General features: G+C 33.2%; 2 protein-coding genes across 5 annotated transcripts; both read left to right on the top strand.

Annotated features, from left to right (window-relative positions):
* Positions 1-446: 446 nt before the first annotated feature.
* LOC140967715 (uncharacterized) lies at positions 447-4,260 on the top strand. Of its 4 annotated transcripts, XM_073428423.1 has the most exons (12): positions 447-615; positions 783-879; positions 1,389-1,490; positions 1,578-1,694; positions 1,947-2,172; positions 2,246-2,397; positions 2,465-2,796; positions 2,882-2,981; positions 3,094-3,153; positions 3,222-3,305; positions 3,399-3,515; positions 3,807-4,260. In XM_073428423.1, the coding sequence occupies exons 2-12, from the start codon at positions 820-822 to the stop codon at positions 4,110-4,112; spliced, it is 1,656 nt and encodes a 551-aa protein (XP_073284524.1). In that variant the 5' UTR covers positions 447-615; positions 783-819; the 3' UTR covers positions 4,113-4,260. The 4 variants fall into 4 exon arrangements, with proteins under 4 accessions (XP_073284524.1, XP_073284534.1, XP_073284539.1 ...); XM_073428433.1 differs by having other exon boundaries at positions 447-879; XM_073428438.1 differs by lacking the exon at positions 783-879 and having other exon boundaries at positions 448-615.
* A 12,412-nt stretch (positions 4,261-16,672) lies between these two features.
* Positions 16,673-17,281, top strand: LOC140957084 (transcription factor MYB73-like). The gene has a single exon (XM_073414185.1). It carries the CDS (start codon positions 16,673-16,675, stop codon positions 17,279-17,281), a length of 609 nt encoding a protein of 202 aa, XP_073270286.1.
* The last annotated feature ends 898 nt before the right edge of the window (positions 17,282-18,179 follow it).

Raw genomic sequence — 18,179 nt, 5'->3', positions numbered from 1 at the left:
TTTGTTAAAATTAATTCGGATGTATGATGATAATTTTTCATTTTCTCCATTGTATATTTATTTTCTCATCAATGAGAGTGCCTAACTGAGCCAATCTGTTGTTAACATTAAGACACTATTCAGTTCTATTTTCACTATTTTATTAATTTTAAATAAAAATTAAAAGGGTCAACCCCAAATTTATTTTAATTGCTCACCAATTCTTTAATAATAATAATAATAATAATAATAAAACAATAAAATATATTATATTTACGATATTCCATTTCTCCCACCAATGAGGTGACATACACAGTTGTACACCCTCTGTCTTCCCACTCTCACTCTGTTTCGACACATGCACAAAATCTAAATAAATATAAATACAAATTAAGCATCTCCACATAATGTGTATGTACACACACACAAATATATATAGATATAGATATAGATATAGATATATACACGGAATCGTCATGTGTACATAAAAGGAATATATTTTCTTCAGAAATGAATAATATGTGTATGGGTTGGTGTTTGATATGAGCATTTACTTCAAGAGAGCGAGAAAATTGGCAGAGATTGGAGTGACGAACCGAAAATCATTAAAGTTGATTTTCAAGATTTCTTTTTGAGGTGGGCTTCAATCAATCCGACAGTGTTTCAGTCTGTACATATTTCCACCTTCTGCACTGCAACTGTTTCTGCTAGGCACTGAAGCCATGAGTTCATTCCTCTGAAAGTTTAGTATTCTTTTTTTTTTTTTTGGGTGATCAATGGATTTAATGGAGTGGTAATGGCAGGGATCATTCTCTTTCTTTGTTTCGGGGAGTGGAGAGTATGAATACCGGAACCAGGAGCAGTTTGCAGCCTATGAAGGCTCCTCTGAAGCATGAAAAAGTAATGGGAATCTGATTTTATTTATTTTTAAATCTGTTTGTGTGGATCAAAGATTGCAAAGTTGTGATATGGTGTGAGTTGATGAAAATTATTCGAGTTTTTTCATACAAGAAAAAGGTTCGGAAAACAGAGGATGAAAAATTTTGTCTTCATTTTCGATAAATTAAGCTCCTCTGGTAATAATCCTTGATGGGTTTTAGATCAAATTGGGAAATGAGATGGAGTAGGGAAAAAATGACATATTTTGGAGTTCCAATCATTCAAGATTGGAATATCTTCTGATTTTTTGGTTTCTGTCAATTGTTGGAACTTATTTTGTTTGCTGATTTTTCTTAGAAAAAAGTTTTTTTACTTTACTTCTTATTCAATAATTTTAGTTGGTATTTCTTTTTTCTCCTTTTTCTTTTACATATAAGTGCCCCTTAGTGCAAGGAACTTTATCTTTTTCTATAATGTAATTCCTTTCTTGTGGATGCTGGTTGTTGCCTTCTCTTTGTGGCAACTTAAAGGAAAAGGTGGAAATGAACAACAGTCGTGCGATGGATCCCAAGAAACTGACCACAAGTCGACGATGCTCAATTCGAGCAAGGAAGATGGCATTGCAACAAGACGTGGGATTTAATTGGTCACTTCTTTTGTTTATAGTTTCTGCATCAATATTTCTATCCATTAATGTACTAAGATAATGTACTATGTAGGTTGATACGCTAAAGAAGAAGTTGAGACACGAGGAAAATATCCATAGAGCATTGGAGAGAGCGTTTACCAGACCGATGGGAGCTCTCCCTCGTCTCCCTCCTTATCTTCCACCTGATGTTAGTCTCAAGCCCATGAATCTGTTTTTCTTCTGTGTTTCTAACGGAAAAATTTAGATATTCATTTAGCAGATGGGTCAGGTATTGATATAGGATTGAGAAGATTGATCAAATTGATAAATTTTTTGAATTGCATTTTTACTATAAGCTATAATATAGTGACAAATGCTTGATTCTACAGAAGTTATTGAACTTTATATTGTTATTCAGTTAAGTGTAAATGGGAATGTAATTCTGAATTCATGTGTTTAGACACTTGAGCTTCTGGCTGAAGTGGCCGTCTTGGAGGAGGAAGTTGTTCGGCTCGAAGAGAAAGTGGTGCATTTCCGGCAAGGACTATATCAAGAAGCGGTCTACATTTCATCCTCGAGGAAGAATGATCAGATTAAAGATTTGAAACCGAAGCAATCAAGGTCATCACACCAGACTGAAGCAAATTCTACAGCATGTGTCTTGAAGAATTTGTGTTCAGTTTCAGGTAATGCCACAGTCTTTCTTTTTTATTTTCAGAATTTTTTTATAAAAAAAAACTTGATTAAGCATGTGATCAGATGAAAAAATGGGAAAAGAAAACTACTCGAGCACCAATTTCTCAAAGATTAAACAACAAACACCGAATATAAAAGAGCGAAGGGCTGGAACTCCGGTTAAACGGCCTCCCACTGAGTGCAGATCAACCGAGAAGTGTTTAAAGCCTCAGAAGGTACATATGCATGATTTAATAATTTTTATAATCAATTTTCCATTTTACCTTTTTCTTAATTGACCAGTTGGAGAGCCGAATAGTCGATGGCCGGAGTTCAGAAGAGATAAATCTTGCAAGTCGAGAGGAGATATCAACAGTAGATGAGTGTCCAAACAAAATTTCAGAAAGCATTCTGAAATGCTTAATGGATATTTTCTTGAGAATGAGCTCAAATAAGTGTAGGAATACTACCGAAACCGTTCCTTGTGCGTATTTTGAGTACAAGGATCCTTATAGTATATGTTCAAAGTTTGGGAAGAGAGACGTTGGTCCATACAAGCATTTATTGGCTATTGAATCTACCTCTATCAATCCAAATCGAACAACAATTTCGGTATTCCTAGTACAAAGACTAAAGTAAGCCACTTTATGGTTTGCTTAAATCTCATGTTTCTCACAGCAATTTGCACAGTTTTGATGCATATATCCCTTTCTTGTATAGGCTTCAACTTCAGAAACTTGCGGCAGTCGACTTGAAAGGCCTATCCCATCAAGGAAAACTCGCTTTCTGGATTAACGTCTACAATTCGTGCATGATGAATGTATGACACAATAATCCCTCCAATTATAATCTCTGCTCCAACAGCCATTTTAGTCTCCTCCCAAAATCGATCTGTTGTTTATTGTGGATTGACGAATAAATCATTGCTTCAGGCATTTATTGAGTATGGCATTCCAGAAAGTCCTGAAATGATCGTTGCCCTGATGCAGAAGGTAAAATTAATTTAGTCCTTCTTCCCTATCCATTTAATGCAGTGTGTATGATATGGTCTGATTATCAGGCAACGGTGACGGTTGGTGGACACGTTCTAAACGCAATAACTATTGAACATTTCATACTGAGACTGCCTTATCATTCGAAATTTGTAAGATAAGACTCCATTATTTATCAAAATTTTGGCCATCTATCGAATTCTGGATTATGGTTTGTTGTAATCTGATTTGTTTTTTCGCCCCAGACGTTGTCGAAAGGTGCAAAACACGATGAGATGACAACGCGTAGAAAGTTTGGCTTAGAGTTATCCGAACCATTGGTAACATTTGCACTCTCTTGCGGAAGCTGGTCATCCCCTGCAGTAAGTTATCATAATCTAAACACTTACTAAATTTAACAATCAACTGAAAGCTCACTCATCAGTTATCATCGAATTGCTCCAACGGATTGTCCTGAAACTATTTGATCCCATCATTGAAACTCGACGTATATCTGTCTCCTGAGCCTCATTAGATTCAGCAATGAAATCACTTCTGATAGATCATGCACCATTTTTTGTATCAAAGGGATTGCTTAATATATAAATGAAATATTTCCCATTTTAGAATAGTTTCTAAAAAACTCACTAACTGAACTATATTCATATTTGAAGGTTCGAGTATACACGGCCTCTCAAGTTGAAAACGAGCTCGAAACAGCTAAAAGAGACTACTTACAAGCAGCTATTGGTATTTCAACTGCGGAAAAAGTCATAGCGATACCCAAGCTGCTTGATTGGTATCTCCTAGACTTTGCTAAGGATATCGAGTCCTTGCTCGATTGGATATGCCTCCAACTGCCCTGCGAACTAGGAAAAGAAGCGATGAAATGTGTCGAGTTGGGCAAAGGCGAGTCATTATTGCAGTCCTTTCGAATAATACCTTATGATTTTAGCTTTAGATACCTTCTGCACACATGATTGAACAAGCTGTTACCTTGTGTTTGGTATCCTCACAATTTCAGCAATTTTGGAGTTGGATTTTCATGTATACAAGTTATAGCTTATAGGTTTATAGAGAAAAGTGTATTAATAATTTAGTGGTTGTAAATAAATTTTACCATTGCCACGAATGTTTCGTCTCGAGGTATTTGGATTATATATTTAATGTTTATAATCTTAAATTTATTTTGGGAGATGATGTGACTATGGTATACATGGGAATACTTAATTAGCTAATATGCCATGTGAGAGTTGTTTCTACAACTATCAAATACAAATTGTAATTATCTGTATTTGTAAATTGTAATTATCAGTGTTTGTATGTTAGTTCAAAATTGGACATCCCATTTTAATTTATAAGTACATCTTATAACTGTTTTTTCGAAATTTTCTGTCTTAATAACCCCTTAAAATGACACATTTCTTATAGTTTTTTAGGCGTGTTTGACAATTCAATTTGTCAAACAGAGCTTGCTTGGTGTGATTTACTTGACTAAACTTTATTTCTATGCTATCGTTTTAGTTCGAAGTTTTACCTAATAGACACCTCACATCATAATATACACACACTCAACATGAGAGTTGCCTTAAAATCCAAGATCATATAAAATTTGTAAAAAATTAAAATAATTTGTTATCACATACTTATTCAAGTTTGTAGAATTTGATGTCAGGCTAGCATTCTAGGTCATAGGGAACTAAAGACCTTTGCAAACATGTTACTTATTTTTGGTCAATAATAAAACCATGGTGAAATTATATGAGAAAATAATTATATATAGTTCGTGTTTTTAATAAGTTTTTCTTACCTATTTGTACTTTTCTCGCCTTATTCTTAAATCATTTAAGGCTGATATGAATTTGAAATCAATTGATTTTGATTATAGTTTTATTGTTAAAGATGAAAAAATAGCTCAAATCTTAAATTCATATTTTATTTACTTGCACATTAATCATACAAAGTAGAAATATGAATTTCACCATTGTTGAGTAGACTTCAAATCTATCATAATTAACATTAAATATTATATAAATATCAAAAGAGGTAGATTTGAAGTTTATGATATTACCGATTTAAACAACAAATATATATTTGAAATCCAGGTATTTGAAATCTATCAGTCCAAAAATAAAAAAAATGATTATGATTGAGTGAAAGTCTCGCTTCAGTAGCGCTTCAAATTTTGATCCTGACAAGTTCGAATCGCAAAGCAATTGCTAGCTAAAGTCTAATTGAGGGAGGTTTTAATTAATTAACAAGTGCAAGTGCAAATGCAAGTAGAGGTGGTATACCATACCGTGCCTTACCGAAAATCCTATATCGTACCGAAAATTACGGTATAAGAAAATTCATACCGATATCGTACAGAAGATTTCGGTATATCGATTTTCGGTACACCAAATATTTCGGTACCTATAACTAGCATACCGATAAAACCGAAATTGTACGGTATACCAAGATTTCGGTACGATATCGGTATATACCATTTTATACCAAAAAAAACCTTACATTTTAAAATTTATAATAAATTTATTGTTTTAAAATATTATATATTTTAAATTTTTTGTATATTTTTTCAGTATTTCGGTATTTTGATATATACCAAAAATTTCAAATTTCATACCGTTACCGTACCGAAAAATTCGGTATTATTACCGTACCGTACCGAAATCTTTAGTATTTCAAAAATTCGGCATTTTTTTTATACGGTAATATCAGTATACCGAAAATTCGAATTAATATGTAACTCTCGATATATCAATGATTCCAGATTCAATCGAGATATATAAGTTGAAGGGATAGTATTGTATGCTAACAATGACTTAAGCTTCTTGCAGGCACTATCAGTGATACCTAAGGGATCATGGGGCGATGTTACTAGGCACTCTTACCATGATCCGATGTGTATAATCAGAAATAAATTATGACATTCTTGATCAAGGTGTTGATGAAAATAATGAGGCTAATTAGGGTAAGCCCGAATGAGAATAAATGTTATTTTTAATCACATGGAGATGTGAACCCACATCTAATTATATCCCTGAACCATTGAGGGTCACAGAAGAATGAGATTCCGTATCCCCGCTGAGAAAGTTAGAGTTCAAGGAGTTGAATTTGACGACTGTAGTTTGATGAATATCAAACAGAATACTTATAAATGAGTTTATAAGTTGATTCTATAAGATGAAAGAAATGGAAGTTAGCTTAATTACTAATTGAAGAAGAAGAGTGAAACTATCTATTTTAGTGAAGGAATTCACAAAACTGGCAGCGGTCAAATATGGACAATGAAAATTTTAATATTTGAAATTTTCAATTTAACAAGATTTGTATTTGCGGTACATTGACGTTGTCGGATCGTCGATCGGGGTTATAATGAGTTCACAATTAATATTTATTTAATTTTAAATAATATATCTATGCATATGTGATATGCATGTGTGTGTGTGTGTGAAAATTCTATGCATTATCAAGAGTTGATTTATGCATGATATAATCACATGAGAATTTAAAATAATAGAAACTAGAAATCTTGATGGGAGAGATACTCCTGATGGGATTAGGAATCACATTTTATAAATATTTCGTGGATGGTCATATGAAATAATAAAATTTTTGCACACAAGTTTTGACGCACAAAATTTCTCATTTTCTCTCCGCTAAATATTTTCGGCCATCACATATTCCTTCAAGAAATATTTCGACCGTGCTCTTCCTTGCGCCGCCGCTCCACCTCCGGATTTGGAAATTGGACTATCCAGTCTCAACGCAAAAATTGTCTGTGATTTCTTGTACAATCCAAACAAAGAACACAGTCTCTAATCGTGAACTTAATTTGACGATCCAAGGAAGGATATCCGTTCGAATGGATATAAAAGAAGGACCAATTCCTCTAATCCTGAACTAGTTTAGTGTCCATAGCAATATACATGAAAGTAATAATTCTATACACCTTATGGATCTTTAAATTCAAACGACGTTCAAGGAAAATTTTGAGCGTCGAAACTAAAATTTTAAAATTTCCGTTGCGACTTGGGTACGAGAAAACGGTATTCTAACACTTTCATTTCGGAAAATGGCAAATTTAGAAGATCCAAGATAGATGTCTCTGTCAAAATTAAATTGATCGATTTTTCTAGATTATATTTGTGTACGTTAATATGAATCTTACTTTTTATCTATAGTTGTTTTTATGGAAACAAACTCTAATGCTGAAAAGTATTCATGTGAGCTAAAACTGGCATTGATTTATACATAATGAAAGCTTAAATTTCAATAGAAATGTTGTATACATAATGAAAGCCTAAAACTTGCATTGATTTATACATAATGAAAGCCTAAAACTGGCATTTAAATTCAAAATTTTAATATACGGGGCCAAGTAGATGATCGATTGCATGTTGTATTAAAGCATGTGAAATATTATATTTAAAACTGGACACTACTTGTTGATAAATGTTGGCCCTGCCGATCGAGTGTTGTTAGACGACTGACTAAAATTCTTCCAACACTATTCCTAATTCCCACACATGTTGTCCCCTAGAAATGGGGGTCAGCTGCTTGTCCATGTTCTTAAAGATAGGTTGCCTCTTTGTTGATTTGAAGACGACATTAGGAAGCATGCTAGAATATCCGTATCAACAAAATTAAATTTATTTATTACTTTGATAAGAGATTTGTAGTATATCTTTTCAAAAGTACAAATGAGCTATCTAAGCTAATATAAATATATAAGTTACACATTTGAGATAAATGATGATTGCCTTAGAATGTTCATGTTCATAAGTTGAGTTGATATCTCAACTTATTGGATCGGAGTTTGGATCCTATGCACAGTAGAGCCGTTGGATCATGTGGACTCTACATGATCCAACTACACATCATCTGTTGGCTTTTCGTTTTTTCGTACTCAAGACGCAACATAGTTTTAAAAAAAAATTGTTTTGACGTCCAAAACATTCTTGGGTGTAATATGATTTAAAATCATATTTCATAGAGCTTTTAGAATATTCACCTTTGTATTTTAAACAATGGACACCAAACTATTTCATTTGCGTCGAGAGTTGATCGCCGAAATTCTCAAAATTCTGGTGATGGTGTGAAGGCGTGGTGGCATCGACGTCGGCTGTGCTCTGGAGGAGGGTGGCACTCGATAGTGAGGGAGAGAGTGGGAAATTTTTGTGGAAAAAATTTGTGTGAAAGTTATGTGCATTAATCAACTATTGAATACATCTATTATCTATTATTTATTGTAAAAGCGTGAGTTTCCATTGTTTGTTTACTAAATTGTCATCATGTTTTATGTTTATCTTTTGGTATGCTTTATGTTTGTCTTTTGATATCAATATGATTATTTTGTCATTTGTCTATTTAACTTTAACTTTTCTTGTTTTTTGTTTTTGGATCGGGGGTTTAATTCAAGAGTTGCATATCGAAGTTCAATCTTTGCATCGTCATACTTTTGATAGCATCCACTAATTCGAAACATAATTTGAAAGTCGTATTTCAACTTCAATGTTTTAGGGATGCTGCTAATAACCAACGAATGACAAGTGTTTTTCCTTGTATGGATCGTATTTCAATGGAAAGTTGACGGGTCGATCCAGTTACACGTATTGTTCTATAACTATATCGTATTTTTGTAATTTTGTTATTTGTCAAATATTTAGCTTTGAATTATTTTCTTTCTTCATTTTTTGGTTAGACGATTTAGTTATATAATTACATATCGAGTCTCGATGTTCAATCTTTTTATTATATTTGTTGCTTTGGAGACGTGGAAGTTTTCCAACTTTGGTTATATTAAAAAAACAACCAGATTTAAATATGTATAGTTTCAATTTACAGCTTTAATTCAAAGTAAAATTTTGTTGACAATGATTATTATTTCCATTCTCATGTGAAGATCTTGATTTTTTTTAGTCAAATGAATTAATATACTTCTATTTCACAAAATATTCAAAATGGACGAAATCATATTATTTTTAATCTAATGAGTATTGCTTTGATTAAGCTATGTATAATTAATGTGTTCTTTATTTTTTATTTATCTACTTTTTATTTGTTGGGTAAATATATTTTTATGTTAATAATGATAGATATAACTTTTTTCGTATCAAAATTGAATCAGAAAGTTGCATTCAAGTGCATTAGATTTTGTCATATTTCCCATAAACAATAGATTTACCCTTAATAAATATGTCTTCTTGCTATTTTAGTTTGTGTATTTTGTTACAATGTTCATGAATTCAATATCTACTATTGTCATTTGGATTTGAGTCAATTGAAATATAATGTAATTTAAATTAAAACATGTTCAAGGTGGATTATTTTTTAAAAAAAATTCAATTTCCATAATTATGATATTATAATGATTTATATTATTTAATTCACAACATTTTTTTATTAATACACTTAATGAGCATGTTGGAACATTTCTTGTTCGCAATCTTGATTTTGATGTTGACAAAACTTGTTATTTTGTTTCTAATGAATTTACCTAAGTGCGCAGAAAGCTACCAAGACTAAACTGAAACTATCGAGATGCAAACTGAAAATACTAACTGATTGTCCAAACTGAACCAGTTCAACTGACTGTCCAACTGATAAGTAGTTCAGCAGAAGACCTTCAGAAGCCCGGCAAGCTGATGAAGAGCTCAACTAATGAAGAGCCCAACTGACCAGATCAACTGAAGTAATGAAATCAGTTCAGCTAACAAGCCAACTGATTCCACCAAACTAGTTCAAGATCAGTTCAACTAACCAGTTCAGAACATCAGTAGGAATCAACCATTTTGCAAAACACGACAAGCTTATTCAAATGGAATCCAGCTGTGCGCATTAAGGAAAAGAATTTGTCTAGTCAAAGGATAATAATGAACGTTGCAGCAGAGCTTAAAGTCAAGACATTCCAGGCTGGCTGTCAGAAAGAACAAGACACAATTATCGTGGAACAGATTCAAGCTATAATGGACACATTTGATGAATGGTCTCGTATCCTCTATAAATACAAGACCAAGACTATCAACAAAGGTATGGAAAAAAATATACAGAAGTGTGTGAAGAAGAAGGGCACACTCAACTCATATCTGCTTACAGAAGCAATCAGCCCAAATTTGAGAGAATACTCAAAAGTGTTATCAGCTTAGATTAGAAGCACAATTCCCTCAGTGTGTGAGAACACTTTCGTGTTGTATTCATATATCAGTTCTCACACACGCACACACAATCACTCACATATACAGAAAAAGAGTATATCGATAAGTTAAGTGAGTCTTGAACAAAGACAATAAACCTATGTATGTATTCTTTAACACATAGACGTTAAACAAGTGTTGGCTGGAAGGTACTACCTTCAGTCTAGGTTAGCAGTTCAGTTAGGCAATATGGTAAGTCCTAAGCTGAATTGGGCTTGTACAAAGCATTGTATAAAAATCAAAGTCTTCTAGTGGATCCTACCCGAGGTAGTAGAAGAGGTGATGTAGGAGCAGTTGAACTCTCCGATCATTCATAAATATATCTTGTGTACTTAACTGTTTAGCTTTTGTTTTCAAACTGATTTGATCAGTTCGAGCAGTTATCAATTCAGTTCTCACTATAACTGAACTGATACATACAAGAACTGATCCCCCTCATTTCAGTTATTCATTTCACACAAGATAAAAGGCTTTCAAATTAATCATCTTTCTTAACAAAGGATTATTTAGAGTATTTTCCGCTTGGTTTAAAATCAAACTCGTTCTAATTCATCGGTGTTAACATTCTTATAACACGAGCTATTGAAACTGATGGAGAATATTGTGTTTGAAGAACCTTCGGAGGTGTTAGAACCGATCCTTCAATTGGTATCAGAATTCAGAGCTAGTTGTTCTAAGAAGGACATTTAAAAGCTGATATTTTAAAATATGTTTCAAAATGTCATTTAAAATGGATTTCGAAATTCTCTTAAAAATTTTATATGCGCTTACCGTGGGAAGAGAGAAGATTGTTGGATCTGCAACTAACATTGTAGCCACTTCTCTCGACTCCAGATTTTGTTGCTTTAGCAACTTGCAGGGTTTTGAGTTCAAACTGACAGCGGAATAACTAAACTGATCAATGGACAAGATTTCAATTGCCAGCTTACCAGTTAAGCTGATCAACAGACGAAACCCAACTAAGCTGCAATGTTGAATGATTAGGAGCTTAATCATCAGCAGTATATCCTCGCTTCATCATATCAAAATAGATGATCAATACGGTTCAGCATCAGTTGAGTCTAGTTTGAATCTGCTCGACCAGTTAGTCAGCACAGAGATCAAGTCCAACACAATTTAGCTGCTCTTCTGGCAAGCAATTTAGCTGCTCTTCTGGCAAAAAGAGACTCAAGATCGTTGCAGTATTTCAAAACATTCAAGACAACCAGTTATTGGTATATTCAGTTTTATTATGCATAAACTGACTGATACTTGATGTTGTTTAAAATTTGCTATTGTAGTGGCAATTCCCTTACAAATGTTGGTATGCTTAATGTAATACAAATGACACTTATTTAATAAATAAACATCAAGTTTATTCAGTGGATTTCTATGTAACTGAACTGATGTCTCAAGATTTGTTGCCTAAACTGCTTGAATGTTAAAAGATGCTAAAACATCATTAAAACGCGTAAATGATTATATTTTTAAGAGGGAGTTTTTAATTCATTTCTTGAGGGAGAATTTTCTTTAAAATTATCCCTCGAATTGAAAATGTTAAACTCGTTTTCAATTCAAGGGGAGTTTTCTTATCCCTCGAATTGAAAAATTTTTTTTATTCGTTTTTAAATGTTTTTGAGAATTCTCACAAAGGGTGAGAATCGGTATTAAAATTTTAAAATTTTTAATTTTTAAATCACTTTAATTGCTCAAGTTATGTGATCATCAAAAATAGGGAGATTGTTAGAACATTTCATGTTCGTAATTTTGATTTTGATATTAACAAAACTTGTTATTTTATTTATAATGAATTTACCTAAATTCGCAGAAACCTACCGAGCCTAAACTGAAGCCATCGAGACGCAAACTGAAAATACCAACTGATTGTCCAAACTGAACCAGTTCAACTGACTGTCCAGCTGATAGGCATATTAGCAGAAGACCTTCAGAAGTCCGGTTAGCTGATGAAGAGCTCAACTGATGAAGAGCCCAGCTGACCAGATCAACTAAAGCAATGAAATCAGTTCAGCTTATGAGCCAACTGATTCCACCAAACCAGTTCAACTGGCCAGTTCAGAACATCAGTTAAGAATCAACCAGTTTGCAGAACACGACAAACTTATTCAAATGGAATCCAGTTGTGCGCATTAAGGAAAAGCATTTGTTCAGTCAAAGGACAATAATGAACATTGAGTAGAGATTAAAGTCAAGACGTTCATGATTGTCAGAAAGGACAAGACGCAATTATCTAGGAACGGATTCAAGCTACAACATATACATTTGATGAGTCTTAATGAACGGTCTCGTAGCCTCTATAAATACAAGACCAAGACTATCAACAAAGGTGTGGAAAAACATATACTGAAGTGTCTGAAGAAGAAAGGCATGCTCAAATCATATTTGCTTACAGAAGCAATCAGCCCAGATTTAAGAGAACACTCAAAAGTATTATCAGCTTATATTAGAAGCACAATTCCCTCAGTGTGTGAGAACACTTTCGTGTTGTATTCATCTATCAGTTCTTACACACGCACACACAATCAATCACATATACAAAAAAAGAGCATATCGATAAGTTGAATGAGTCTTGCACAAAGACAATAAACTTGTGTATGTAGTCTTTAACACATAGACGTTAAACAAGTGTTGGTTGGAAGGTGCTGCCTTTAGTCTATACTAGGAGTTCAGTTAGGCAGTAGCGTAAGTCCTAAGCTGAGTGGGTTTGTATAAGGTGTTGTATAAATCAAAGTCTTCTAGTGGATCTTACTCGAGGTGGTAGAAGGGGTGACGTATGAGTAGTTGAAGTCTTCGAACATCCATAAACTTATCTTGTGTACTTAACTGTTTAACTTTTGTTTTCAAACTGATTTGATCAGTTCGAGTAGTTATCAGTTCAGTTCTCACCATAACTGAATTGATACATGCAAGAAATGATCCTCATCATTTCAGTTATTCAGTTCACACAAGGTAAAAGATTTTCAAATTAATCAGCTTTCTCAACAAATGATTATTTCGAGTATTTTCCGCTTGGTTTAAAACCAAACTCGATCTAATTCATCGGTGTTAACATTCTTAGAACACGAGCTATTGAAGCTGATGGATAATATTGTGTTTGAAGCACCTTCGCAGGTGTTAGAACCGATCTTTCAGAGCATTACATTTTTTTAAAATCATACTTTAATTCCATTCGGATATTTGGTATTTTATAGACAAAAATTTGCTTGGTTTTTATGTAACTAATGCATATTATTCTTCTTATCACATAGATATATTCGATTATGTTCTTTTCGTTTTGTTATAATTTCATATGATGATTCATGTATTTTGAATCAATTTTTTGTCAATCAATACAGATTTCTCAATACAATATTGTATTGTTTTCCTTCATTTTTTACAAACAAATAAAATTTCTATAACATGTGTTCAAATTGTTTTCCCTCGAGATTGGACACGTAAAATTGTTTAATTTATTTTAAATTACCAATGTGTTAAGTTAATATTATTTAAAGAAATTATATGACTTTTATGGTTTCTTTATGTTTTAGATTTTTTTTAGAATTCAAACTAGAGTTTTTGTTTTTCATTCAGATAAAAATGTATATATAATTATTATTCTTTATTATTATTAAGCAATTATACATTGTAGTGGAATATTGAGTTGTCAATTGATAGATTTTTTTAATATCGTTGATTCCATGAAAATATTGAGAAAATGTTATATATTTCAAAAAATAAAAAATATTGTTGTTTTTTTTATTCTTAATTCTCTTCACTCTTTTTTTTCCTCTCATTTTGTTTTGAAACATGATTGTAAATCAAAGTTCATACCCATGAATAATTGGACTATGACATCGAAGTGGATTTTATTTCTTAAAAATACAAACTATACAAGTAAAAAATTAATTTATATTTTAGATTTGTTATATAGATTTGTGTTCATCTTTCTCACCCTTTATTATTTGTATTTAGACATGATTAGATGGACTTATATCCTCTAATGATATACAACCATAACCGCAGACTTTTCCACAAGATAAGTGGTAACCACTTGGAAACTCCAAGAGAGGGTTGTTCAGTGCATTATCAAATGATCACTCATTTGTATGAATGGACATCTCTATGCCCTTATCAATGAAACATGACGTTTAAATTACATATGCTAGTCTCCAACTAGAGCGACTTTTATCCTCATTTTAGATGGCTTGATCGACTAGGAACCTGTTTAAAATATGCGGTACACTTTCTAATGAGTTTCATGATATTACATTAAGAGACATACCTCACGGTTCCTTTTGTATATTCGAGGGCTTTATCTATGTAACATGCATGAGGATACAAATAAAATAAATGTCATAATTGAATAAAACCATGAAATATTATTAAAATTAATATTATTTTTACATAAAAATAAAAAAATTCAAAACCACAAATTGGTTCACGGAACATTTAATTTAACAACATCATATTCAAACCAGCTGAAGTCGGCCCTACTTTAGGGTTAGAGCAGGCTCTATAACTGGGCTTAGTGTAAATGGTGGACCGATTTCTTGTAGCAATATATGAGAAATTGGTCAGATTAAGCCCGGAGCTGATATTGCAATGTATATGAAATATGTTCAGAATGAATGTTTAGATTAAAAAAAAAAGAAATAAAAAAGAGTGACACCAAAAATTGGCTATTCTAGACTGTTCCTGTTTAATGGGAACTCGAGGCATGTGAGGTTCGTCCAGGATGGGTTGGTCCTAGTCAAAGCGAAACAATATTCAAGCGAGCATGTTCGATGTGGTTTATTTGACTAAAATGTTTTGAAGATTATTGCCTTAAAGAAAATTTTAACCATTATATTAAAAAAACAACAACTTTCGAATTAAGGGGATGTCAGTAAAAAAGCAGTGCCCCACCATTGACGTTTTTTTTTTAAATTGGAAATTCTGTAGTTTTGTATTAAAATATTTCCACGACTAGATTCGTTACTGTCATGTTTTAAATGAGGGCGTGGTATCGCAATTATTGACATCACAATGATTTCATATGTTACTTCCACGAGGATGCCCTGGCCAATATTGAAATCCCACTTTTGCCCTTTTAACATTATTCCGCTTTTATATGATTAAATAAAACAAAATAAAATAAAAATATTTGATTAGGCAAATGTTGGAACAACTATTTTTATTTTGATCGAAAATATTTAAATTGGAAGATTTCAAGTTAACAATTCAAATCCATCATATTTATTTGGTGATTTGGTACACTGAAAACACAACCAAGTTTTGTATAAAGCAAGGGTATCTTGTGAGACGGTCTAACGAATCTTTATCTGTGATACGGGTCAACCCTACCGATATTCATAATAAAAAATAATACTCTTAGCATAAAAAATAATATTTTTTTATGAATTACCCAAATAAAAAATTCGACCTACGAAATCGATCTGTAAGATCATCTTACAAAAATTTTTGTGTTAGTAATAAAATTCATGTTGGATGAATATTAAAATGAAAGGCAGAGCATTTGTCGTATTGGCCGACTATTATAGCCAGAAGGATTGCACATTGTCGTACGGCCAGAGGACAGTGTCTGATATTGGACACCACCAAGGGTGGGCGATACACTCTTTATACTAAACTCGTGATTCAATGAATCTGATCTGATTAAATTGATTTATTCCTGATCACTGAAGTTTTAAAAAGTGGTTTTATATTCCAATATTCTAATAGAAATGATAATATCAAATACTTTTCGTTTTATCAAAAGTTATAGTTGGTGAGAACAGTACAACTCAAATCTTTTAAACTGTACAACAACCTTGACGCCACATTTCGATTGTTCTACCCAAACGAGACAATTATTGCATCCAAGAACATCATGTGTGGATCATCCAATGACTACCAATTTTAACCATATTATAGGAGGAAAACATTCCAAATATAGTATGAAAAATCCATTTGAGAATGCTAAAAATGTCGATCGCATTTCAAGTCTGTTTTAAATTATGGAGGTATTTTTTTTATTCTCAGTCACTTGATGATGTCATTTTTTTAAAAAAGGAGTTGATCGAGATTATTTAACCAATTTTCCGTAAATTATGTCATATATGTAGTAAATATTACATAGCATACATATATGTGATAATATAAATAAATTTGTACATAAACATAACCCATAATAAGCACATGCAATGAATAGTTTGAAATGCTCGAACACCCCACCAACCTCACACAAGCCACTTTCCAAGAACTAGACCAGCTGCAAAAACCATACAGAATTTCATCTATAAATACTCGTGTTCATTCTTTACTTACCAACTGGCTCGATCGCCCTCTGCAACAATTTCTCAATTCAAGAACGACCACAGTACACGATGGACATATTTAATAGGTGTTCGCCAACCAGTTCTTCTTGCTCCGATTCGTACTCGGATTCTTCGGAGAATAGAACTCCTATCAAAGGCCCGTGGAGTGCCGAGGAAGACAGGATACTGACTGGATTGGTGGAGCGCTACGGAGCTCGAAACTGGTCTCTGATAAGTACATACATAAAGGGTCGGTCCGGAAAATCTTGCCGCCTGCGATGGTGCAACCAGCTCAGCCCAAACGTGGAGCACAGCCCCTTCTCCCCGGCGGAGGACGAGATCATATTAAGGGCTCACGACAAGTACGGGAACCGGTGGGCTACAATCGCCAGGCTGCTCCCTGGGCGAACTGACAATGCTGTGAAAAATCACTGGAATTCCACTCTGAGGAGAAGATATCAGAAACAGGGTGCGGGGGAACGGAGAACTACTGAGAAATATGTGAGCTGCGAGAGCAGTGATTGTGATGCGTACGATCCGATGACGACGTTGACGTTGGCTCCGCCGGGCAGTATGCCTCCGGAGTTCTGGGATGGGATGAGGAATGTGATAGCGAGGGAGGTGAGGCAGTACGTGACTGAGAGTTCTGGCCTGAAGGTTTTCTTTTCTAATAATTAATTACTTGTTAAATCATGCTTAGTCAGTTAATGGAGTAATTTTTATCACTATTGTACGAATTTAGTTGTAAAACTTTGTTTTAAATCATATTTTGTCAGACACTAATTTCTGGTGTTAGTTTTTTTTGATTTCATGTAAGTACTTAATGAAATAAGATTGAAACCAATAAAAAACCAAAATTACAAAGCTAAGATTCAATTTTGAAAAATTGAAAGAAGAAAATAGAAAACAGCCCAACTCACTTGACAAATTTGATGAAATGTACGGTCAATGTGATTGGTGGTGGTGGGAATATGTTGTCGTTGTCAAAGGGAATGAATGAATGTTCTCACTTCATTTCTTCATGAATTTACACAATCAACAATGCGCATTCTCGTCTTCATATTCTAAACGTGCCAAGGTCCTTCCAGAATACATAAAAACTCTTGTGCGACGGTCTAACGGATCAATTTCGTACGTCGAAGATCTTATTTGGGTCATCCATGAAAAAAATATTACTTTTTATGCTACGAGTATTACTTTTTATTTTGAATATCGTTAGGGTTGACCCGTCTCACAGATAAAAATTCTTGAGACCATCTCACAAGAGACTTACTCTCCACAGTAATTTTGCACAAAAATATTACATTTATGTGGGTACATATGACATAATTTTGTCAAACATATCTGTTTTATGAGTCGACTATCAAAAAAATATTACTTTTATTTTAAAATTATTAATTTTTCTCTAAATATATACCATATGAATATGTGAGAGACCTATATATGAATTTAAAATTTTGTTTTTGTATTGATTCATGGAATCACCCCACTAGCCTCTTACTTTTTTTTTTTTGAGTAGAACTAGCATCTTACTTGGACTTTAGAATGTGGGCCAAAATCTGTTAAAGCCCAACGA

This window comes from Primulina huaijiensis, chromosome 2 (assembly GCF_012295235.1).
Source record: "Primulina huaijiensis isolate GDHJ02 chromosome 2, ASM1229523v2, whole genome shotgun sequence".
Taxonomy (NCBI): domain Eukaryota; kingdom Viridiplantae; phylum Streptophyta; class Magnoliopsida; order Lamiales; family Gesneriaceae; genus Primulina; species Primulina huaijiensis.
Note: the sequence above shows the minus strand (reverse complement) of the source record. Positions and strands in the feature narration are given on the sequence as shown.